General features: G+C 39.0%; 1 protein-coding gene across 3 annotated transcripts in view; it reads left to right on the top strand.

Moving 5' to 3' along the window:
• Nucleotides 1-4664: 4664 nt before the first annotated feature.
• The window catches only part of GR1 (glutathione-disulfide reductase), a 270345-nt gene continuing 249305 nt past the window's right edge, over nt 4665-25704 (top strand). Inside the window, exons 1-2 of one of the 3 annotated variants that reach the window (XM_089458518.1) lie at nt 4665-4903; nt 5011-5158. In XM_089458518.1, the coding sequence (XP_089314644.1) occupies nt 5030-5158 (129 nt within the window). In that variant the 5' untranslated portion in view covers nt 4665-4903; nt 5011-5029. Of the gene's footprint in view, nt 4904-4994; nt 5159-25704 lie in introns of all 3 variants that reach the window. The other 2 variants (XM_089458519.1, XM_089458520.1) reach the window with 2 other exon arrangements.

Below are 25704 nucleotides of genomic sequence, written 5' to 3'. Positions count from 1 at the left end.
ATATTTGGAATGAGTAATTTTTATTTTTATTTTTTTTGATAAGTTGGATAATAAATAAAATATAATGTTTGATATTATCTCTTTTATTTTATTATTTTTTTTATTAGTTAGAAATTATTGTATTATAAAAAAAATATAAAGATTACATGCTTGAGGGACTTAGCCAATTGGATACAAGAAAACCTATAAAAAAGAGTAGTAAGGACAAAATTGTAGTAGGCAGGACTATCTACCCTTGCAAGGGAAACCAAATGACCTCCTGAATAGTCTATCACAACAAAAAAGACATAACAACAATAAAAGGGTTGAAGTTGAAGCCACAAAAGAACCTGAATCACATGAAGAGCTTGGACGATGCCAAGAACTACTTATTGGGGTTTGCCATGTCAAGTTGAAGCTTAGGAGGATCTTCCCATACCATTGGCATTGGTCGGTAGTAATCTTCAACATCGGGCAGAGGGTGCTAAGTTGGTAGAGGGTGCCCAACTAACGCACAATGTACTACTGGTAGAGAGTGTCCAACTGATTGTAGTGCATTACGAATTGAGAATAGATGACACTACCTTAGCCTCTGGTATTAACTCCCTTGCAACCAAATGTTCCTAGATCTTTAGGTACATACTCCATGGTGATGCGTTGTTGTTGATGCATGGAAGAGTAGCAGCCCACAATGCTTTGAGAGTGTTGTCGATAGGTTTTGGTATCATGCAAGGTAGAATCCCCTAGGCTTTGAGAAGAGGAACTAGTTGTAGATGAGGAAGAATGTTGGAGTTGAAGGCCCAGAGCACCAACAATGCCTCACAGAGCTGCTTGAGCGTGACGTAATTGAAATTTCAATTCCTAGACACGTCTCTCCAACACCACAATGACATCTTCCTAGTCACGAAGGTGGCAACCTAGTAGATTATGAAGATCCCACACTTTGTCACTAATGATGCCCATCTCTTCGGACTCTAGGTCTGCAACTAAGCACCAGTAATGGCGAGGGATGTTCTCATCGAATTGGTCAGTGCCTTGGTTTTGTTAGGGGGGAGAGGTGGCCTGCCTATGCCTTTGCTTCCTCTGCAAGGTCTAACACCCTCCCTCACCATAGCAACTGCGAAGGAATATTGTAACCAACCCCTCTGTCGTATGTTGCTCTTTATTGTTTGTAACCAACACTTCTGCCCTGTGGTGCCCCCGCGTCTGACATTCTTAACATTCTCCGTAGGTAAGTTAGTATTGCCATTAGGTGGATGTGTGTACAACGACTTGAAGGACCATAAATTTTGAGCCGAGAGGATCTTGCCACCATCGCAATCTCTAGAGTGGTGGACAGACGAGGGGGCAGGCTCGAGGCGTCGCCAACCCTTGGAGTCGATGCCTTGGACGTATTAACCGTTAAGGTGATTAATGTTTCTCTTTGCCAACAAGACACCTAGATCCCAAATATTTTACTAAATTAAACTTACATTATTCTTACACTTTTTATTATCTTAATACTTCCTTGATTTCACTTATATTATATGTATCTTTATCTTTATTTCCTCGAGTGTTCATTCTCAAAACCAATGAATGATGAAAATATAAAATTAAATAGGAGAAAAAAATCCCTAAAATTTAAGGAATTGATCATTTTTTTATTAATTTAATAGAATATAACCATTTAACTATGAATTTCTAAAAATTGTAGTCAAAGAAAAAAACTTTAGTCAAAGTAAAAAGGAAAATGAAGAAAAGGTTAATTCTAGAAAATAAATGAAAATAATAAATAATATTACTAATTAATAATAAATTATTATAATAACAATTAATATTTTATATTAATATGTTTTAAATTATATTTATATATATATATATATATATATAATTATATCTTATCAATTTTTGAAATTCGTGGACTATGGACTAAAATACCCTTTGTGATATATATATATATATATAATTTTATAGAGTACCATGGTGATACTTCTCTTGTTTATTAGAGGTTGTTAGTCAAATGAACACTTCATAGAACTGTATTTTGATATTGTGGGTTAGCTGTATTTTGTTAAAAGTCTATTTTTTTCGTTTTTTTGCTTCATGCTGGATGGGTGAAAAAATGCTTTGGACATGTATTTATGTAACTTTTTATGATCTTAATAAAAGGTTATGATTTTTTTTGCGAAGAAAAAAAAGCTATATCTTAACACTTTATTATTAAAAAAATATAAATCAATTATTTTATATAAAATTTACACCTCGAGTGGGGTGTTATGATGGATGGAAAAGGGTATGGGACAATGTGTCTGCCACCCTCGAACTCGTAATTACGCATTTATGATGGAAAGATGCAGCTTGCATCTTGCATGCATGAGCATGTAGTCCTCCAGTTGGCGGAGGTTTTATGTAATGGTTTGGATGGCTTGCGAAATCATTTGTGAAGGAAGGGTTTGGGTAGAGGTGCGGTCCTTGACACCCTGGAGTAAATTGAATGTAAAGGTTGCCTATGTCGAGGCTTTGGTGTAGTGGGCAATCACTGTTTAGACTAGGAGGAAAAGAATTCATAGAGTTTCTCCCATGTGAAGGTTGGGAGAGTGGGTCGTTTGCTTAACATGATCTCACTGGAAGACAAGGGTTGCCAATTCGAAAGACTTGCTCATGATTTCATTTTGTAAGCTCTTTGCGCTCATTTTGGTGTCACCTTGGTTATACTTGGGTTCCTTATTTAGTCGCTTTAGAAGTTTTGGTCTTCTAGGTCTAGAGTCTTAGTCTCTAGGTGTTGTTTGTTTCTTATGGTTTGAGGAAATTGTCGGGGATTGCGGGAGTGGTTCGACATCGAGTTTTGTGTCAACCTCTTCTCTTGGGTTGCGGGGGTAGCTAGAAACCTCTAAGGGTTGGATTGGGTGGGTTTAGTTGTGTGGATATGCAAATGCACTGAGCTAGGCTTGGATAATTGTTTGCGGTTTCTTAGGCACAAAATCTTCTTGGTCTTAGGGTGGCGCCTTTATTACTTAATGGTCAAGGGGGAAGAGTCTCTAACTAAGGAAGTGTTGTCCTCCGCCCTCTCTAGTGGGTCTTCGTCTAAGGTTAGGTCATATGTCTGGTGCTTTTGTGATGAAATAGTCTATTGGTATCCTGGATCTACTGAGGGTGGGTCAAGTTGGTCTTTGTGCCCTTTTGCATGTAGAGGAAGCTCTCGTAGCGATATTGAAGCACCCTCCCGTGACTTAATGATGCGACCAAGGCAGAGGATGAGGAGTAGGAGGGGCGAAGGCAGTAGAACCCAACTCAAGTAGCATGGGGCAAAGATCTTTACGAATGACTCTGCGACGACTCACTTCAATGCAATTATGCCTTAAACATGTTAGGAGATCCAAGAGCTTCAGATAAAAGTAGGAAGGCAGTCTCTTTTGGACTCAAAGTTGCAAGAGGATATGTCAATTTGGGTGCCAGACCCTCGGCACACCAAGGGTAGGCGTAAACAATATTTAAATTCAGTAGCACTCCATTGGCAAATGAAGACCTTTGTTGGACTTGGTTTTGAGGGATAAGTAGGTGGAAAATACAATATTTTTGCCTCTTTGGAGGATGTGAAGCGAATGCCTAGGAACCTGAGGTTCTATGTGGATAAAATCAATGTTTGGCTGGTGCATATAGAGAGTCGCATAGCTTGTGATTTAGATGGTGGGGACCCAATGGATCCCCCTCACTCCAGCATAAGGTTTCTGGCCAATATCTCAACTTTAGACAATGAATAGTGAGCATGGGTGGTGGGTGGGAAATTCTAGGTATGTCTCAAAGCTTATGGTTTTTGTCTTTGAAAGGCCCCTTTATGGTCTCCAGGTCTATGGATCACAACGACATAGTATGGTTGTGGCAATGTGCTTTTGAGGTTTGCTTATGGTTCTCCTTTCTAGCCTCTAATGTTTTCTTTCATATTTATTGTTATAACTTTATGGTGTTATGTGATGACTATGATTTTTGTGGACAATTTGTTGGTATCTGGGTTGGCGATGGTGGTTTCTCCCTCTGTTGGCGAATGGTTTTACTGGTGGCACCTTAGGAGGGTTATGTTCTAAAAGTTTTCAATGGCCCGGTGGTTCTCCAATTACGGCGTAATGGTCGATTTATATGTGCTCATGGGCGAATGCTGGCGTGGGTATTAGTATCAATCATCCCTCTTTGGATTATGACTCTTGCTGTAGTGTATAATTTGTATGGGGAAGTTTCCAAGCTTGTCATGGCAATTATATATTTGTATGTTGTTTAAAAAGTTTATGTTGATCTTCCAAGCGATAGAGGTCAAGGCTTGAGTGCTAATGCTCCCTTTATGCATCATTTAATTTCTATGTAATCCAATTTTTTGAAGCAATATAAAAGCCTATTAATTCACAATTTTTTTTAATATAAAATTTACTTTTGTATTAAATTTCAAACTTAAATAAACTAAAAACATTACAAATAAAAATCATTTATAAGAATTACATTCTCTTTTCTCCCACAAAAAAAAAATAAAAAATAAAAAATCATTTATAAGAATTACGTTCTCTTTCCCCGAAAAAAAATAGACAAATCATTTTAACATGCTATAAACTAAACCCAACATGAGCACAACTTTGATAAATTTTCAGATTCGTCCCTCCATAGAAAACTCACAGGGTGGGGCCGAGGTTTAGACCCCAAAGAAGGCGGAGTCATCCTCTCCGCTGACGTATTCAGTGACAAAGATAGTGCGACTCTAACCCAGAGTTTCCCTTTGTGAACATCGTGGTGGCAATTGTATTTCCACCCATATTTCCCAGAGTAGTCCTAGTGCCTCCATTGTTGCGAAGGAGGAACTGCTACTATTAAAGGAAGGCAAAGCCGTGTCCTTCAAACATTCTCCTCTCACCACTTTTGAAATCTTTTTCTCTTTCTGTGGACCTCGGCTCTGGACTTGCAGGTTAAGTTTTGCACCTTTTTGCTTTTATTGCTGTAAGTGAATTTCGGAAGCTTTACTTCGGGTTATACTGAAATGGGAATCTTAATTTCAGTGTTAGGGTTTTGCAGGAATCCTTCAGCAGCAACAATGTCGAGAAAAATGAAGCTAGAGGATGGTGTGGGGGAGGTAGCGCAATATGACTTCGATCTGTTTGTAATCGGTGCCGGAAGCGGTGGGGTTCGATCTGCGCGCACTGCTGCCGGCCTTGGGGCCAAGGTACATACGGCTTTTTCTTTATATTTTCGAAAGGTTTACTCTGGATATTTTCGAAAGGTTTACTCTGGATGATCGTATCGGCTGTATTTTGCAAGCCCTGAAGTGGCAGAGTTTGAGGAAAATAAAAATATAGAGTATAGTTTTTAGATGAAAACAATGGATGATTTAATCTTACATCTGTAGTATTGCCGGTGGCTACATTAGAGAACACGCAAGTAGAACTAAAATCACCTAAACATGTGGTTAACATTTTCTAATTGCATTGACAACTCGGATTTGGAAGATGTCGGTGTGTTTGTGCCTGGAATGCTAGTAATTTGCCAAGGATTGCTTCTTTAAACTTGCACACATTCAATGCTGAAGTGGAATTGTAGTTGATGCCAAGGATAGGGATCATGTTCGTCGCCATGCCCTGCCCCTTTATACGGCCATTACAACTCCATACATCACGCTTTAGGGCAGTTTGAATCTTAGTGTGGGAATGCCATCATCTCCTTCCCGCCAACCAGTGAAGCCGTTACAGCTCCATATCGCATGCTTTAAGGGGATTGAACGTTAGTGTGGGAATATTGTCGTCTCCTTTTCACCAACCAGTGAAGCTCTGGTGGTTTTAATGCCAGTAAAAAAAAACATCTAAAAAAATACCATAAGATATTAAAAAGCCACATATTATATATCTTATAAATTAGGATAGATCCATTTTAACTTCGGATCTACTACACGTCAAGAGGGATTAAAAAGTGCAAGGTTTAAATCTCAATGTTATTAAATAGCATCCCAGAGAAAACGTTGACATTTGTACATGAGTTTTTATTCTATATCTTTTTGGTGCAATTTTGCCTATCATGTTTAAATAACAACTATAAATATGCTAGTATACATCCTTCTTAAATGTACAATTATAAATAAACTAACAACTATAAATAAACAAGTATACATCCTTCTTAAACTTGGATCTATTACCAATTAGCAGGGATAAAACAAGTTGTGGTCCAAAACTATGATTATTACACATTATATAAGGGTACAAAACATTGAGGTTTGCATTTGATTCCTCCTAGTACTTAATAGATCTAGGGCTAAGATGGATCTAGATTAGTATTCCATTTTCTTAAGACACAATATCACCTGAACACTTGTCATTCATTAATTGCATGTTTTGAAAACAGATTCTGCGATTGTTTTTTTTGAGCACAATATGAATGCTTTTTTGGTTCTGTAATTATCAGTCTTACTAGATTAACTGGGTTTGACCCAGAATCACTAGTCAAACCCTGCCTGCTAGCCAGAACAAGCCATTTCAATGCACCTGGAAATCAAACGCACCCAGAATGCATTTCATTCACGAGTCCTTGTGGGTCAAACTGATACTTGTTTGGTAATTGTAAGTCATTGATGAGATAACGAGTTTGACTAGTTATTTTACACAAATTTTTCTTGTTCCTTTTTTCATAAAAAAAATTCATAATTTAATAATTTAATAATTTTAATATTATTATACCAGCTAAATTTTCCCATGCTGAGTTGAACTCGTGGCTCTTTTGCCCCACTAAGTTGTTTTCCAAGCCAAATTTGTTGATGTTAGTAATTACTACTTGGACGTCTCTATGATCAACATGTGTTAAAATTCTTTAGTACATGTTAACATTCCTAGTCTGATTTCTAACCTACCTACTTAGGAAAACAGAAAACTGAATTCTCTATCAAAACTACTAGATACTGAAACACATCCCATTGAACAAAGTAACAGCAAGTACACTAATCTGAAACTCAAATCAATTCACTGTTTATTACTCTTCAAAACAGGAAATATGCTGAAACCTTCAAACCCACCATTCACTCACTGTATCTACTCTGAAAAACTTAATAAATAAAACTCATAATTGAAGAAGAGACTCTGGGGTATACAAATATAGTCCTCCTCTCCCCACGTCTAAAACTTGATCATTACTGAAATAAACGTAAACCCTAGATCTATTCATGGCCTAGGGATTAGCACCCTCAACTTACATGAAAAATCTATTCCTAGGAGGTGTGCCCACTAGAATAGTGTGCAAGTGCATCCCATCTATTCTCAAAACCTTGCCACATGCAAAACTCATACATAAACTGAACTGCTAAATATAAAAAACTTCTAAAGTGGAATTGAATTGAGGATGGCACATGCATACTTTTGGCATGCATGTGCCCCTATCTCTCTCTCCTCCAGAAATGCCATTGTACCCTCATTCAACGTTGTACAAATTTTGTACGGATTTGTTTTTGGAGTAGGATCACCTTGGTATTGTATGGACTTGCACACTTGTTACACATGCCTTATTTGTATGAGTCTAGGTCTTGTCTGCTTATTGCTGTCATTAATCGTGCTCTGCTTGACATTTTTTGAGGTATTAAAAGTCCAACACTCACTCTTACCAAGGGAAGTGCTATTTTCCAAATACAAGATACTTCCTCGACATTTGGAATTTCCCCTTTGCTAAGGCCTGGTCAAATAGTTAACCATCAATGAACTTGGATAAACATGAATTTTGATCACTGTTTCTATATGTGCTTTGAACTCTCTTCAGAATCTTCAAGGTGAAAACCTTCTGTACAAGGAACATTGCATCAGCAACCTGCCAGCCTCCTCTGTCCTTCATATTATCTTCATTGGTCAAAATCTTCTCACACCACATTGTTATATTTCCTTAAAATCCAGCAACTGATTTGTAAATTTTTAAGTGTGCAACCAGAAATAAAAACAACTGCTGTTCTGGAAATTTAGATTACAAATACACTTAGTTTTCTAATGATGGCATGCACAGCGGAAATTAGATAGAAGCTGAAGACAAACACACATATTCGACATGTAGAACACAAGATATACCTAGGAAACCCCAACCCCGGGGAAAACCTGCCAACTGTGTGTGTCTTTTATTATCTTTAACAAGGGTAATCATTAGAAAATTTACAACAAGGGTATACTTCCCTTTCTGTCACAGAAAATCACTGATTAGCTCCTCAAGGAGAAATCAACCCCCTCTTGTGCACTTGCGTTACGACCTTTCTATGCGCTGCTTGCGTTGTACGGACACACAACTTGGCCTTCTCCTGTGCACATGTGCGGATGGTACAATCATGCTGAAACTGCTAAGCTAGGGCTAATTGACCCTCTCTCTTACTCTCCTTCTTGGTCGCCGAAACTCTGCTCAGCTGCTGGAACCCTGATCCTCTTTGCTGAGACAACACATACTTGTGCCCTCTTTTGACTGGCCAATAATGTGCTCTATCTCCTCTTATAATTCGACCTTAGCCTCCACCAACACTTTCAATGGCTGAGATTAAAACCTGATGGAGGGCTGAGGTTAAATCATAAGTCAATTTTAGGAGTTTAAATTTTTCCTAAGTACAGCTTTAGGAAATAGTTAAATATATTAATATTTTGCTAAGTGACTCTCTTGTGGGTCCCTCTACTAGCCTTGGCAGCTAGGCAAACAGAATCCTTCCTTCTCTACTCCAATCAACACTCCTTCTTAGAGAGCAAGGTGTTCTGCACAACACCCAACCTGTCTCTGAGGTAAACAAATCTTCTCCTTTGCAAGGCCTTGGTCAGAATGTCTGCTGTCTGCTCCTGTGTAGGTATGTACATGAGTCTAACTGTACCTCTTGTAGAAAATTAATGATCTGCACTTTTACCCCAGTTTACAAGTTTGCATGTGTTTATTTGCCCCAACCCACATTTTTTGTCATGCTGATATAAATTTCAGAATGCATTAATTGTAAACATTCAAAGAGTACTTCTACTATTTTTCACTTTTCCTATCAGCTGAAATTAATACAAAATTTAGGCAAGCATTCAAGCATGTGAGACACTAGTTTTTGGTCAAGGTGACCCTGGAAAAACCCCACAGCCTCTTGGGGAAAACTGGTCTTCAAAGGAGGATTTTATTGCTTGAGAAAATTAATCTAAGTACATAAATAAATCACAGTACTTATCTCCCTTAGCAGCTGAAGCATTAATTGCAAATCTGGAAATTTGTGCCGACTGATAATTTTCAGATTTTGCAAGTTTTTCATGTCCAGAATTTTTCTGCACTTTCCCACGACTCAGCTCCTTGATTTCTGTGCCCAGAAACCTGCCTCGAAATCTGTACAGAAGCTGCCTTGATTTCTGCGCTAAAGGTGAGTCAAACTGCCTCAATTTTTTGCTGGTCAACTGCCTCAAAAAACGTGCAAAAGTGGGCTGCTGTCCCGAAATTTGTGCCTCGAATTTATTGGCCCAACAGCAGCAAGATCTTCCTTGAAATTCGTGCTGAACAGTCCTTCGAAATTTGTGCCACAGCCCTTGAAATTCGTGCTTCCTTGCCTTGATTTTTGTGCCTGCTGTAGCTGCCCTCTTCCTCAAATTTCATGCTTCCTTGCCTTGATTTTTGTGTCTGCTGTAGCTGCCCTCTTCCTCGAATTTTGTGCTATTGGTTGATTGCCCCTCTCCTAGAAATTTGAGCCTCCTTGCTTGTTGCAATTTCTCCTTCTCTCCTTGAAGTTTCTCCTTTCTTCATCCCCTCATGCTCTCTCAAGTGTGAAGTGAAGAAATGAGCCTCCCTTTTCTCCTTTTGTCTTTTAGAAAACACTAAATCCTTAAACCTATGATCCAATGGATGAGATTTAATCTCCAAATCTCAAGATGTGTGGTTGAGATTAATTCTCTCAATTGACCCCCATCACACATTGGCCCCATTATTTAAAAGCCTCCTTATACCTTTTTTCAAGTTGTGTACTTTTTTCTATTTTTTTCATAAAGTGATTTTTCAACTCATTTTAATATTAGAAAATTACACTATGTACTTTACACATAAAGTCACTTTATAAAGTACAAGTGACTTTAATATTATAAAAGTACATGGTACAACACTTTTAAGTACCTTTTCCACCCATGACATTAATATAACTCATAAATGTCACCAAGACAAAAGTTATTAATGTGTCTACTAGGCTAAAAGGGATAAATGCCTAGTAACACCTCTCCTTGGTACTATTTCCAACACTTCTCCGAACAATGTCTCGGATGTGATGATAGCAAATCGCGATGTGCTTTGAGCGCTTGTGAAACACTGAATTCTCAGAGAGTTTGATGCAACTTTGATTGTCATTGTGGATTGTGGTGGGCTCCAACTCTTTCCCAAACAAGCCCATGAGCAACTTCCTCAACCAAATGGCTTTGGATGCTGCCAAATTGGCAGCCATGTACTCGGCCTTTGCTGAGCTCAACACAACTAATCTCTGCTTCCAGCTAAACCAAGAAACAACTGTTGATCCAACACTGAATGTTTAGCTTGATGTGCTCTTCTTGTCTGTGGAGCTTCTTGCCCAATTTGCATCAGCGAAGCCTCCAAGCCTCACCCCATCAACTTGTCTATACCACAATCCATATTCTATTGGCCCCTTGAGATACCTCAATACGTGCTTGGTAGCAACCTAATGTGTTTAGGTGGACTCGACCATAAACTACCGCAAAGAATTAATTGCAAAACATATATTTGACTGTGCGTTCACCAAATACATAAGTGAACCTATCAATTGTTGATTTTTCAAGTGCAATAGATACAAACACTAATTTATGAAAACTTTGATAATTACTTCCAATGATGTAGATATTACTTTAACACTTCCAGTTTAGCATTAAGCAATTACACTTCAAAAATTCAATCATAAAGACAGTAGGACAGTAGAGATCACAATGCACAAAGACAACACAAGATTTACCTTGGGAAAACCCGCTTGGGGGAAAACCCAACAACCTTTTCCATAGAGAGATCCTTTAGTTCAACAAGAAATACATCTAATTCTTCTAGTCAAATGCAAAGTGAATTGACCAACAATACAACATTGGTCAAATCTAGTCAAACTGCCCTCTTTTCAAGTCATTAATTTGCCCAACCAACTCGGTCTTGTCTGATCTGCCTAGGTTGAAATTCGACCTTCTTTTATGCCCAGAAATTTAGACTTGCTCCCCAGAAGAGTTCAAACATGCTACCTAGAAAAGTTTGAACCTTTTGTCAAGAAATTCACATGTGCGAAGTTGCAGGAGGAGGGTTCACACATGTGAGAGAGAGAGAGAGCTTGAGATGTCTTCATCCTTCTCGTCTTCTTCTCCTTAGCTTGAATTCCCAGAAGATACCTTGTTCTTGAGTGATCCGAATTCTACCTTGTGGAGGAGGACAAGTGGAGTATATATAGTGTTTTGGCTGGCCGAATGAGTGCCACTTCAACTGGGGCCGATTTGAATTGAGGGAGAGCTGACTTGATCACTTTGCAGCCAAAATTCAAAATTTTCTCCTTTGAAACCGACACGAAGAACATGTCTTTATATTTATTGCTACATATATTTCAATGGATAGAATATTAATTATGAAGACAAACCATAGCTACAAAATTCAACACTCCCTCTTAACTAGGGAGGTATTCATAATGACTATCTAGATGTTCTCTTGTTGACAAATTCCTCTAAGAAAAGGTTAAAACTTAAAAGAACTTCATCATTTATTATGAACATCAACATCATTCGATTACCATAATCATGGTCAGCAACTCTGACCACTGGTAAATCAACAACATGAACTATTTACCATAATTTTGGTCGGTACCTTGACCCATGGTACATTATTAGCATGAACCATAATTTTGGTCAAGTCCTTTGACTCATTGTACATCATTAATTAATCGCCATAATTTTGGTCAACGTGTACATTATTAGCATGAACCATAATTCTGGTCAACTCTTTTGACTCATTGTATATCATTAATTAGTCACCATAATTTTGGTCAATGCCTTTGACCCATGGTATACAAACTAGTCCTGGCTCACCATCATCCTAGTCAACATCTTTGACACACTCAATCCATGTGAGTAATCCTTGCCCCAATTCCAAAGGCCTCACTCTACATGAGTAATTCTAGGTCATGATGCTAAATGTGCTCACTCAACCTATCTGGAGGGTAATTTTGAGCCTGATGCTGAAAGGCACCCACTCAATTCTATGGTTGAGTAATTCTAGGCCTTTAATCATACTAGACCATTCTTTCTAATCTTGGTCAACATACTTGACCTAAGCAAGAATGACTGCCCCTTTTGGGACCGTTCTCCCTAATGGTCAACATACTTGACCCAAGGAGAAAGACTGTCCCTTATGCTACCACATCAACACTCCCTCTCGTTGAGGGAGGCATTCTTAACAAGTTCAAGCTTGTTCTTGAAATATACAAACTTTGCTTTGGGCAAAGGCTTTGTGAGAATATCAGCGATCTACTCATCAGTAGAGATGTACTGGAGCCTCACTGCTCCCTTTTGCACCATGTCACAAATATAGTGATACTTGATCTCTGTGTGCTTTGACCTGTCATGGAAACTTGGATTATCTGAAAGCTTCACACAACTTTGATTGTCACAATATATCATAGCTAGTTCCAACACCTGATGAGATAGTCCCGCGAGTAGCTTCCAAAGCCATATGACTTCACAACTCGCTAAACTGGTTGTAATATACTCGACCTTGACAATGTTGAGTGCAAAAGATGTCTACTTTCTACTCATCCAAGAAATCATAGCAAAGCCCAAACTGAAGCAACCTTTGGATGTACTCTTCTTGTCTTATGCACTCCCTGCCCATTAGAGTCTGTATATCCTTGCATCTTTCCTTAGATTAGTCATTATGAGAGTTGCCATAGATTTACAGTCCATCATTCCAAAACTTCTAAAGAATCTTGATAACATACTTTCCTTGACCAAGGAAGATTACACCAAATTTTTGCCATACTACTAGTCCCGAATAGTAGTGCATCAAGCCAAGATCCTTCATATTAAATTCAGAGGCCAACTCCCTCTTACATTGAATAATGAGATGCTCTGCACCTGTTAGAAATAAGTCATCAACATATAATGATAGAGTCACAATCTCATTTTTGTCAACCTTCATAGAAAGGTTTGGATCAACATCACTTTTGGAGAAATGAAGTCTTGTTAGGTAGCCATCAATTCGAAAATATTAGGCTCTATGTGCTTGCTTAAGTTCGTACAAGGCTTTCTTCAATATGCAAATGTGGGATTTCTTCCCATGAACCTCAAAATCTTGAGGTTGTTCTATGTACACTTCTTTCTCAATCACACCATTGAGGAAAGTAGTCTTTACATCCATCTGATGTAGATTCCAACCCATAGAAGAAGCAATAGAAATAATAGATCTAAGAGTAGTTTGCCTAGCAAGTGGGGCAAACGTCTCATCGTAATCCTGTCGCTATTTCTAGGAGAATCCCCTAGTAAAAAATCTCACCCTATACTTGTTAATACTGCCATCCACTGCATGCTTAATCTTGTATATCCATTTGGAGGTCATAGGTCTCGGCACAATCTTCCATACATCATTCTTCATAATCGATTGATATTTTCCGTCATAGCTTCCAAACTTGCTGGCTAGTTGCTTCCTCATTGTTAGAAGGTTTTGAATCAATGAGGTACTTATCAATGTTGCATATCCGGAAAACCATTTAGGTCTCCTGCTTTCCTTGAAGGTGCCACGTGGAGCTGCATGGCCTTCGGCCTCTTGCAAGGTAAATCTAAGCCAAGCTGGCCTCTTCTTGATTTTAGGAACAACTGGATCGCCAGGCCCCGCTGGTTCTTGATGATCTACGGATGTTCTGAATGTTCGGAAGGACCTGGACCCTCTTCCTTGGGAGCTTCATGTTTTTCGTCATCATCATAGTCCATGTGAGCTTATTTGGATTTCCAATAGGTCACATTCTCATCAAAGGTAACTTCCTTGCTAACTTCAACCTATCGTTGTCTTGGAATATAAATTCTATAGGCCTTTGATGACTCATTGTATCCAACAAATATTCCTTTCTTTCCTGAAGGATTTAGTTTCTTCCTCTTATTCTTGGGTACATGTATGTAAACTGGGCAATCAAAGTTTCTCAAATGTCCAACCTTTGGTTTTTGTGCAGTGAATGCTTCTTCAGGGGTCTTATCTTCCAATATTTGATGAGGAATTCTATTTTGAACATAGACTGCTGTAATGGATGCTTTTCCCTATAAGAACATGGGCAAGTCTTGATCATGAATCATTGCCTTAACGACTTCTTCAATGGTCCTGTTCTTTCTCTCAACAACTCCATTTTGTTGGGGATTGTAAGGGACTATCAACTCCCTCTTAATCCTGGCTCCTTTACAAAACACAATGAGTTCCTTGGAAGTGTATTCTCCTCCATTAACTGATCTTAGAATTTTGATTTTCTTTCCTATTAGGTTCTCTACCTCAGCGTTGAATTCTTGAAATTTGCTGAAGACTTCATCTTTGGTCTTCATGAAGTAGATCCATGTTTTGCGAGAGAAGTCATCAATAAAAGTTACATAGTATAGGGAGACTCTAAGAGATTTTATTGCTATTGGACCGCACACATCATAATGAATTAGATCCAAGATTTCCTTGGACCTACTGTCACTCTCAGGAAAGACTTCTTGACATTCTTCCCAAATGCACAACCTTTACATACTCCTTCATGCTCCACTTGCAATTCTGGAATATCTAAACCATCTAATTCAAAGCTGGCAAAGCGCTGTAGTGAAGGTGAGCATATCTTCTATGCCATAGTTCACACAAATTAATATCATTATGCACTAATGCTTGAGCTGGTTGTCCCAAGAGTCTATACAACCCTCCTTCACCGACTCCAATTATTCTAGCATCATCTATACTTGAGCCCTTGGGCCATACAAGGACTTGACCATCAAGAAATGCTACTTTATAACCTTTATCTTCTAAACATGAAGTAGAAACCAAATTCTTTTTCAAAGCTGGTACATATAGTATGTTGCTAAGATGAATGTTTGCACCTGATTCCAACTCAATGGATGTTGACCCAACGCCTTTGACTGCATAACTATTGTTATCTCCAAGCTCTACCTTTCGTGATGATCTATTTTCTACCAGACTTGTGAGATTGCCACGATCTCTTGTCATATGTCTGGAGGCACCACTATCTACCAACCGCATGTCATTTCTATCTGCAGCAGAACTTGCAAGAGCATAGAAGTAAAATAAATCTTTGTCATATTTGGATTTCTTTGGGTGTTCATCATGAATAGTGTCTGTTGTTGAACCATGTTGTTTGCCCTTCCTTTTTCTAAAAATTGATCTTTCGGGACATTGGTTTTTGTAGTGACCAAATTTGTGACAATGATAGCATTGAATGTTCGACATATCTTTCTTTCCTTAAGGAGCAAGTTTTCTACCTGCATTTTTTCTTTGGAAACCAAACTTCTTTCTTCCTCCAACCTTCTTAGAATGAGTTGCAAATGCTTGGGAGTCACCTTCTTGAGACCTTTGAATCTTTCCTTTTGAGATAAGTCTAAATTCTTCTTGAGTAAATGAGGTCCATAGTTCTTCAAAGCTTGGAGTTTCTTTTCTGCCACACATACTAGATGCAAATGAATCCCATGATTCAGGCAACCCATTAATAGTAGTAGTGACAAGTTTTGTTCTAGAAATAAATTCTCCAATAGATTGAAGATGATCTCTTAGATGAGCTATCTTCATAAAGTAAGAAGCCACTGATTCTGGACTAGATTTCTAATGTCACGAATTTGATTTCTTGAAGACGTATTTTGTCCAATATTGTCAACAATATATAATCCAACTAGGGCATCATATACTTGCTTTGAAGATTGCAATTTTGAGACAAATGGAATCAAATGATCCTTGATGGATTCAATAAATATCATTTGAGCCTTTACTTCAACCTACTTGTACTGAGATTTTCCTCCATCATCCCCTGGTTTAGTTACCTTGCCTTTTACATATTGTAAGACTTCATTTTCTTCAAGTACTAGATTGATTCTCTTCTTCCACGCCTGGAAGTTTGACGCACCTTCTAGCTTGTTTCCTTCTTTGCAAGAGGGAGCTATTTGTTCAAAATTCTCGGACATAGATAGAACTCCAGAAAAGAGTCTTTTACTTCAAAGAGAGAGAGTCTTCAGGTAATGATCTCAATGCCCTTTCTTCACCAAAAGCTCTGATACCATGTTGATTTTTCAAGTGCAATAGATACAAGCACTAATTTCTGAAAATTAATAATTACTTCCAATGATGTAGATATTCTTTTAGCACTTGCAGTTTAGCATTAAGCAATTACACTTAAGAAATTCATCTATAAAGATAGTAGGATAGTAGAGATCACAATGCATGAAGACAACACGAGATTTACCCTGGGAAAACCCACTTTGGGGAAAAATGCAACAACCATTTCCTTAGAGAGATTCTTTAGTTCAACAAGAGATACATCTAATTCTTCTAGTCAAATGCTTCAAACTAACCAACAATACAACTCTGGTCAATCTTGGTCAAACTTCCTTCTTGTCAAGTCATCAATTTTCCCAAGCAACTCGACCCTGTTTGATCTGGTTAGGCCAAAATTTGACCTTCTTCTGTGCCTAGAAATTTGGACCTGCTGACTAGAAGAGTTTGGATGTGTTGCCTAGAAAAGTTCGAACATGCTTCCCAAAAGCTACCCAAAAATTTACATGTGTGAAGTTGTAGGAGGGTTCACATGAGAGAGGGAGAGAGAGAGAGAGAGAGCTTGAGATGTCTTTGTCCTTCGTCGTCCTTCTTGTCTTCTTCTCCTTCGCTTGAATGCCCATAAGATATCTTATTCTTGAGTCATTCGAATTTTGCCTTGTGGAGGAGGACGAGTGGATCATATATAATGTTTTGGATGGCCGAATGGGTGCCACTTCAACTGGGTCGACTTGACTTGAGTGAGGGTCGACTTGATCACTTTGGAGCCAAAAATTCAAAATTTTCTCTTTTGAAATCGACATGTAGAACATGTATTATATTTATTGTTACATATATTTCAATGGCTAAAATATTAATTATGAAGATCGACCATAGCTATAAAATTCAACATCAACTTCTTGTAAAGTGAGGGGTCTATTGACTTCGATTTGGATGTGTCCATCTTCCTCCAGTTTGTGACTAGCGGCGTGGTCATGGGTTTGCAATCCTACATGTGGAATTATTTTGGAATCTTTAGGGTGTACTTGCCTTGCCCCAAGAAGATCTCCCCATTTCCTTGCCAAACCTCTAGTCCAAGGAAATAGTGCATCGACCCCATATCCTTGATCCCAAACTTGCTTGCAACATATCTCTTGAACTCCTGACTGAATGAGCTTATTTGCGCCTGTTAAAATAAGATTGTCCACATATAACACTAGAATAAGTGGCTCACTTCCAACAAGAATGTAGTAGAAGTTGGGGTTTGCTTCACTCTTGGTGAAGCCCAATCCTTGAAGGTAACTGTCAATCCGTGTATACCATGCCTGTGGAGCCAGTTTGAGCCCACAAGGCCCTCTTGAGTCTGCATATGTGAGTCTCCCTGCTGTAAGTCTCCAACCCATTTGATTGCTCAATATAAATCTCTTCCTCAACAACCACGTCGAGGAATGTTGTCTTAATGTCCATCTTGTGGATCCTCCACCCTGTTTGAGCTGCAATGGCTATAATAGTCCCAACAGATGAATATCTGGCCACTGGGCAAATGTCTTGTCATTGTTGATCCCTTCTATTTGCGAGAATTGCTTTGCCACAAACCTTGCCTTATATTTTTTGATGCTCCCATTAGTCCCATGCTTGATCTTATAGACCCAATCAGAGCTAACCACATATTTGCCCTCTGGCCTCGGCACCACCTCCCTGACATCATTCTTCGTGAAGGAGGCGTACTCCTCCACCATGGCATCTGTCCACAATTGCTGAGTGGTTTCCTCTTGGTAACTGGAAGGCTCGACTTCCAACAATTCCGTCATAAGTGCCATATACCCTGTGTACCTCTGTGGCTATTTGATCTGCTGAACTGATGTGCTAGGAGTACCAACTCGCTCATGTGCCTCTTGGATCAACTGCTCTGCCCATCTCCCTCTCCTCCCTGTGTTGGGAGTCACTACTTGAGTGGGCTCCATTCTGTCCTGCAAATGCGTGTCCTCCTCGTCCTCATGCTACTCGGCCTGCGCATCAGCATGTACAACTGTAGTCTGAGGTGTTGGCTGAGGCTCTTACTTGGGAGCTTTTTGCTCCTCCTCTTGTACAATAGTATGCTCATGCTCTAAGGAATTCCTCAAGGCCCTTTCTTCTTCAAACTTCACTTTTCTCTTGATGATTGTTTTCTTGAGTGCTGGTATATAGACTGTGTACGCCTTGATGTCTCGCTGTAGCCCTTGAAGATGCCCTTCTCGGCTGTGGGCTCCAACTTCTTCCTTTTTTTGGTTGGTACATGGCAGTACACCAGGATGCCAAATATCTTGAAATGTGACACATTAGGTTTCTTCCTGGTAAAAGCCTCGTTTGGTGTAACCTGTCCCAACACTTTGTGTGGGCTCCAATTTTGCAAAAACATTGTTGTATTGCATGCCTCAGTCCAAAGAAACTTAGGTAGTCCTTGGTCATGTAACATGGCTTTGGTCGCTCTGATTATTTCCCTATTCTTGCGCTCTACCACCCCGTTCTGTTGAGGGTTATATGGTGTTGTCAACTCCTTCCTGATGCCGTCCTTGGCACATAATTCCTTGAATGTGTTTGAGGTGTACTCCCCACCATTATCATACCTCAATGCCTTGATCTTGTTGCCAGTTTGGTTCTCAACCAAGGCCATAAACTCCAGAAACTTTGAGGAGACTTCATCCTTCTTCTTCATGAAGAATATCCAAGTCTTCCTTGAGTGATCATCTATGAAGGTGACATAATACTTGTACCCAGAGAGGGATACTGAAGAGAAGGGACCAAAAACATCTAATTGAACAAGGTCCAAGATGCCCTTGGCCCTGTTGTCTTTGTTAGGAAAAAAGGTTTTGGCATACTTGCTAATTGTGCAGCCCTTGCACACTGCATGCTGGTCCATGCTACATTGTGGTAGCTTTGTCACTATCTCCTTAAGAAGCTTCAACACACTATGGTGTTGATGCCCCATGTGCCTATGATATAACTCCCCGAGCTCCTTGCCTGAGTCATGATTCCCTCTGTTGGTTAATGCTACCGCTGTCTCAAATTGCAGTCTGTATAGGCTCTTATGCCTAATTCTAATCTGCTTGGCCTATAGAATTTCCACGAAATTCTGATCTACTGTCATGAACAATTTGAAAATAATTTTTCTTTTCACAAAGACATAATTTCTCTACCAAATAGCAGCGAAAAATAACAGAAATAATTTCACAAAATTCACACAAAAACAACACAATTTTTCTAGGGAACCCAACAGGGAAAACCCTCGCTTGCTTGAGAATTTTATTGAAGAAAAATAGGCTACAGATCTCTTACAAATAACCTTGCTTCAATAAAGAATACAACTGATCTCACAACCTTGAACTAGGCTTGAAACAACTCTGCAAGTATACTGATCTGCTTCCCAAGGGAAATTCTCCTCCAACAATTCGCACAAGATAAATCCTTTTGCTCATTCCTCTCACAAGTTCTCTTGCTCACAAACTCGTGCTCAAGAATAATGATCAATTGTGTGCCTTTGATCTCCTTATAAGCTTTTCAATTTGTTAGTGAGTTTTCTAAATTGGGAGTTGAACTAGAGCTTTTCTAGTTAATAAAAGTCAACACATTTAGTTAACTGGATCCTCCTAAAATTTAGGAGGCTAACTCCACTTAAGCATTCAGTTCCCATTTTAACTCACGCTAGAAGACAATTAACTTGGTCTTCCACAAACTCACACTAGTCAAATTGCTTCTTGAACTCGTCCTCATCGTTGGAACTCGTGCATGATTAAAAAGATCACAAATTCGATTCCTTGAATTAAGGCACAAATCAAGCAATCCATTCCTTCGCTACTTTTCAACATGGCCACCTTGGAGTTTGACAATTTTATAAAAAGCTTACCCTGTTTGAAGGTCACCTCCTACCCCTTATCCTCTAAAGCTGAAACTGAAATGAGATTCTTCTTGAGCCTTAGTACGTAAAGGACATCATTGAGATAAAGAGGTTTCCAGACCCCCTCTCAAATTTGATTGTACTAATGCCCTCAGCGCGATACTTCCCATCATCTCCCATCTCAATGTCAAATTGCATGTCCCTTTCTGTCAGTTGTTGAAGTAGTTCTTGTTCCTCATCACGTGACAGGATGCACTGCTATCTACATACCATAAACTGGTAGCCATTGAGCTTGCCATGCAAGTAATGAGTGAACACTCCTCAAAATGAGGCTGCTACTTGGTCCTTCTTGGACCCTCTCTTTGGCTAGGGCATTTAGTAGCATAGTGCCCAAATTGGTGGCACGAAAAGCACTTGATCTTGCTAAATCTTTCTTCTTCTTCTTGCCCTTGGAGCTTCGCTGTCTACCACCACTGCTATTTCTTCCCTTTGACTTGGCCGCTTTACTAGGTAGGGAAAAGTTCTCCTCATCTTTGATCTTAGCATGAGACCCAAATTGAGCTTGTCTGCGAATCTCTTCTTGAACACAGTTACCCCATAAGATTTCCCAATTTGGAAGCTTCTCTTTGGCACAAATCCCATTTGTGAAGGATTCCCAAACCTTGGTGAAACCCATCAGGGAAAAACTCGCCAAATCCCTATTTGGAATTGTCTTGCTCACTTTAGCCAACTCATCCCTAACTTGGGTAAACTTGGTTAAGTAAGACACCAAAATTTTGACTTGGTCATTTTAATGGTACTGAGCTTGTCCTTGTGTACTAGCCTCTTGGCCTTGCTTGAACCTCAATAGAGGCCAATAATGACTGTTCGCACGACTTTTGCTGTTTTCTTCTTGGTCAAGTGAGGAATTATGTGGTCTTTGACTCCCTCCAGGATTATTCTTCTCGACTTTAGCATCTCATCGATTATGCGCAACCAACTGCTAAAGGTCATTGGGTGCACCTGGGACATTATCAACAAACTCCCACACCCATTGTTCCTCCAACACCACGACAATTCTCTTATGCCATGAGCAGAAGTTGGACACACTATCCAACCTAACTCAAATCTAAGACCTTGATACGCCATCTTGCTAATTTTCACTGCCCAGAAACCCTAGCGGCCAAGTCGAACTGGTGAACTTGCTTCCTCTAAATTGCAAAACCTACTTGTGAAGATAAAATTGTTCTTGGTCTTCAATCATAGGCCAATTCTAATACTATGTTAGATTTCCTTAAAACCCAACAACTAATTTGTAATTTTCTTAGTGTGCAACCAGAATAAAAATAACAGTGGTTTTGGAAACTAAAATTACAAATACAATGAGTTTTCCAACTATGGTACGGATAATAGAAATTAAATAAAGGTTGAAAACAAACACAATCAACACATAGAACACAAGATATACCCAAGAAACCCCAACTCTAGGGAAAACCTGCAAACAATGTGTGTCTTTTATCGCGATATGCACTTCTCAATCAAACAATGTGAAAATCTGGTTTGGGCTGGTGATTTGAACCAGTTTTGGCCGGTTTGGTACCAAATCGGCTGGTTTTGTAATGGAGCCAGCTAGTTTGGTACTGAACTGACCATTTCCACTAAACCGATCGGTTCGATACTGAATCGACCATTTTCACTAAACTGGCCGGTTCGGTCCCGGTTCAATAAAGATGCGTAGAATGTAGTAAGTGTGGGTTGTTTTGGTTTTTTTTTTAAAATTTTTATCTTGCATGGGCACTAGCCCACAATAGGTGCCTAATACTCAAGCCTATGGCCCTAGTATTGCTATGCAATTCATGGTAATGTTAAATTCTTAAAGTAAAAGGATGAAAATGAAAGATAAAGGAGAATGTCACTTTTACTTAAATTTTTAACATTACCATGAAATGACTCAGGATGTTTGAGAGTGGTTCCGACCTCATTGGATTTCATATGAAGAAAGTAGAATTTTAGATCTCACTCAAAATCCAACAAAATTAACAGTTTTTTAGGATTTCAGGATTGGGGGGATTGTAATGTTTCCATTGGATTTTGTCATGTATGAGGGGTATCGAACTAGTATTTAATCAGGAGCAACAATCCTTCTATGTACCTCGATGTTAGTGGCATATTTTTTGAACTCCTCTATCATGATCCTACTAAAAATGTACCCATCACTCAAACAAAATCTTGAATTGACATGCTAAGCATTTTTTTATCTTATTTTAATGCTTAAAGGGTGATATTGATGACAAAAATCCCAATATAGGCAAAGATTTTGATGATATGTAGGTATTTGTTTTAGCATGATTTTTTTGGATGCTAGAGGCCATTTAGGTCTTGTTTTTTGATGTATTTCCAATTTAAATATGCATTCCAATCAATGTTATTTTGTTATGTGCACCCTTACATGCTCAATAAATGAGAATTTTTGCTTATTTGTGTAATTAATGGTTTGGATTCATATGGATGCACATGAATATATGTGGTTTTCTTTACAATTTGAATATTTTATGTGCTTTTGGTTGACTATTTTTTTTGGTTTGGTTCTTTTACTGGTTTTTGTTTGGTTCTGACCAGTTCTCGTTCCAGGGGTTCTACCGGTTCGATGACTGATCTAGTTTTGATAACACTGCGTAGGCTACAATCCTCAATAAAGGGGAAATCCCCAAAATATCCAATTCTGGGTGAGTTTTGTGGCAGTTGGGCAAAGAACCCAAAATTTGGGTTTGGAATAAAATTTTCTCAATCAATTAAGAAGTGACCCCTCTAGGAAATCTATAAATATAATAGGGTTGACTTGATTTTGGAGCATCAAGTGTGGATCAATTCATTTGTTTCTTGAGCATTAACTTTGAGGGTTTTAACTTCTAATATCCCTTCTCCTCCGTCAATTTCGGTGGTGAAAGATTCCACCCTAGTTGACTCTTGTTTGTTTGTCCTTTTATTCTATTATGGAGAAACAACAAAGTTTTGTTTGGTCTTGATTCTTGGTCTGTCACAAGAGTACCATTTGGAGAAGCAAGGAAGGTTTGTTTGTCCTTGATCCTTTGTTCTGGCGGGCAACAAAATTGTTTTGGTCACAGGTCCCATTCAATTAAGGCAACGAATTTTGGGAAAAACTCTATGACAGTCCACTTTGTGTTTTGGAGACATAATAAGGGTTTCGGTGGGAAATTTCTGAATTGATTAAGGTTCTGGGTATTTTCGCAAGGGCATCCTGGAAGTTGGTCACATATTCTTGTTTGTGGATAGGAGATCCGAGTCTAAGTTACAGTGATTCTGGGCCACTCGAGTTCAAACTTGTATCAGTGCACGGGTGAACATTCATCTTATGTCTTGACACTAGAGAATCGAAACCTTGAGACAACTGTGAAGAGCATTACCTCCTATAGTTCGGGTCCTAAAAAACAAGTATAGGCCGAAGTTGACTTCTTGAAGTGTGATCCTGAAGCAAACAGAAGGACGAAGATCATGAACTCCTGCATAGAAGAAATACCGAATTTATCACGTCAAATAGAGCTATATTACGATACAGGTCCAGGGGTTTTAACTAGTTAGGAGTTGAGTAGATCTTTGTAGTTGTCATCGATTAGGGCGTTTACACTTATCAAATTTGGATATATGGAAAATAGCTTATAACTGTTTGCTAGATTACATATGCATGGTTATTATGGACAACTTCGTATTGTCTTAATGGAATCCATGCATGATTGAAAGATATTTGTCCTGTCAAAAATTATTTGTATTGTTTGTAATAGTGTTGAACTGATAAATTACTGAAGCGTTGGGATTTTATTCACTAAATTTGTTATACTAGAAAAAAGGAAGTTATTGTTACAACAAACCCTAAGGTAAAATTGCGTTACTCTATTATAGTGGTATCAGATTGCTAGAGCTTACCAACATTTGAGCTTTGTATGTTTCTGGGTGATACAAGTATCGTTATTGTCAGGAAGAATAAGGTCAATCGTGGGGCAACCATGGAGGGTAAGGAAGAACGAGGAGATCCAGACGCCAAGGAGCTCTTACATTTACTAATACATGGACAGACGGAAATATCAAATTTGATATTACAAGGGTAGCAACAAGGACAACAGTTGATGCAAACATTGGCCCAAGGACAACAACAACTTGCTCAGCTGGTGACTCATCTCATAGGAAATGAAAATGTTGCAACAACAGAACTAACATGGGAGGTAGTGGGAATCATAACCTTGGTCCCTCTAACACCAGGGAAAACAACAGAAGGAGTCATCAACCATTGCTTCCTCAATTCACAAATAATCAAGGCGCAACAAACCAAGAAGCTGTTGAACCAAAAAAATTGCTAGACAGTTACTTTCCGGAATATGCGGCGCTAGAAGAAAACACACGAGCAACCATGACCTTCAATGAATACAACAATTCAGATTCAAAAACAGATCTAGGGGACAACCTAATAGGCTAATTCTGATCTAATACGCAAGGTGAGTAAACTTTCCCTTCCCTCATTTGATGGATCATCTAAATGTACAACAAGAGCTTGGGTGCAAAAATTGGACACCTACTTTAGGCTCAACCCTATGGTGGAAGTAAACGCGATCCAATTTGCCACATTACATCTAGAAGGGGAAGCACATGAATGGTGGTATCATGGTCTAGTAACATTGGGGCATGCCAACATTACTTCTTATGAAGACTTTATGCAAAAACTGATAGAGATTTGCCCAGAAGAATCGCGATATGCACTTCTCAATCAAATGGGTTCGCATGAAGAGTTTATTGTAGAATATGAACAGACCATAGTCATGGTGATGAATATATATGAAGAATGATTAGTCATGCTTTTCATTGAGGCTTTAGCCGAACCCCTACAAGGTTGGGTCAAGGCATTCAACCCCACCACCCTGCAGGCGGCTATCAAGAAGACTCGGGATATGGCAAATGGAGCTATTAAGTCTAAGGCTCCATCCAAGCCTTTCATTCCCCCAAAAGATAAGGAGAATAAGCCCTTCTAACGTGATTGGCCAAGAAAGGATAGTCTAGATGAGGAAACACAAAGTGAACTTAGGCAAAAGAAGCTATGTCTCAATTGCAAGGAGCCATGGGAACTAGGATATCACTACTTGGGTAAAGGGAAAATTCACTACATTGAAGTAGTCTATGATGATGAGGAAGAAGGAGTTCAAATGTTGAAGGAGAAATATCACAGAAGGAAGCGAAAGAAGAAAAGCCTAGCAACCCAAAGGAGGAAGCGAAAGGAGAGGAAAGGCCTGACAGAGAGAAGAAGACACGACCATAGGTTAAGATGCAACCCTTTCAGGCACACCCAAGTACTACACCTTCAGGATCAGGGTGGTTGTTAAAGGACAATACATCACAACATTAATTGATGGAGGAGCTACACACAACTTGATTGATGCTGCATTAGTAGCAAGGAGAGGACTCCCCACCAAATAATTCAAGGGCCTTGATGTGATACTAGTAGATGGATACAACTTGGATTGCATGCGAATGATTCTAGGTTTGAGTGTAACACTTGGGGAAGTATACTTTCACTAGTCACTTTTACATAATAGATCTTGCAGATATTAATATGGTATTGGGCGTTCAATGGTTATATTTGTTGGGGAAGCACACTATGGACT

The sequence above is a fragment of the Pinus tabuliformis genome, chromosome 7, assembly GCF_031772625.1.
Source record: "Pinus tabuliformis cultivar Carrire ecotype Pingquan chromosome 7, CPIR1, whole genome shotgun sequence".
Classification (NCBI taxonomy): Eukaryota; Viridiplantae; Streptophyta; class Pinopsida; order Pinales; family Pinaceae; genus Pinus; species Pinus tabuliformis.
Note: the sequence above shows the minus strand (reverse complement) of the source record. Positions and strands in the feature narration are given on the sequence as shown.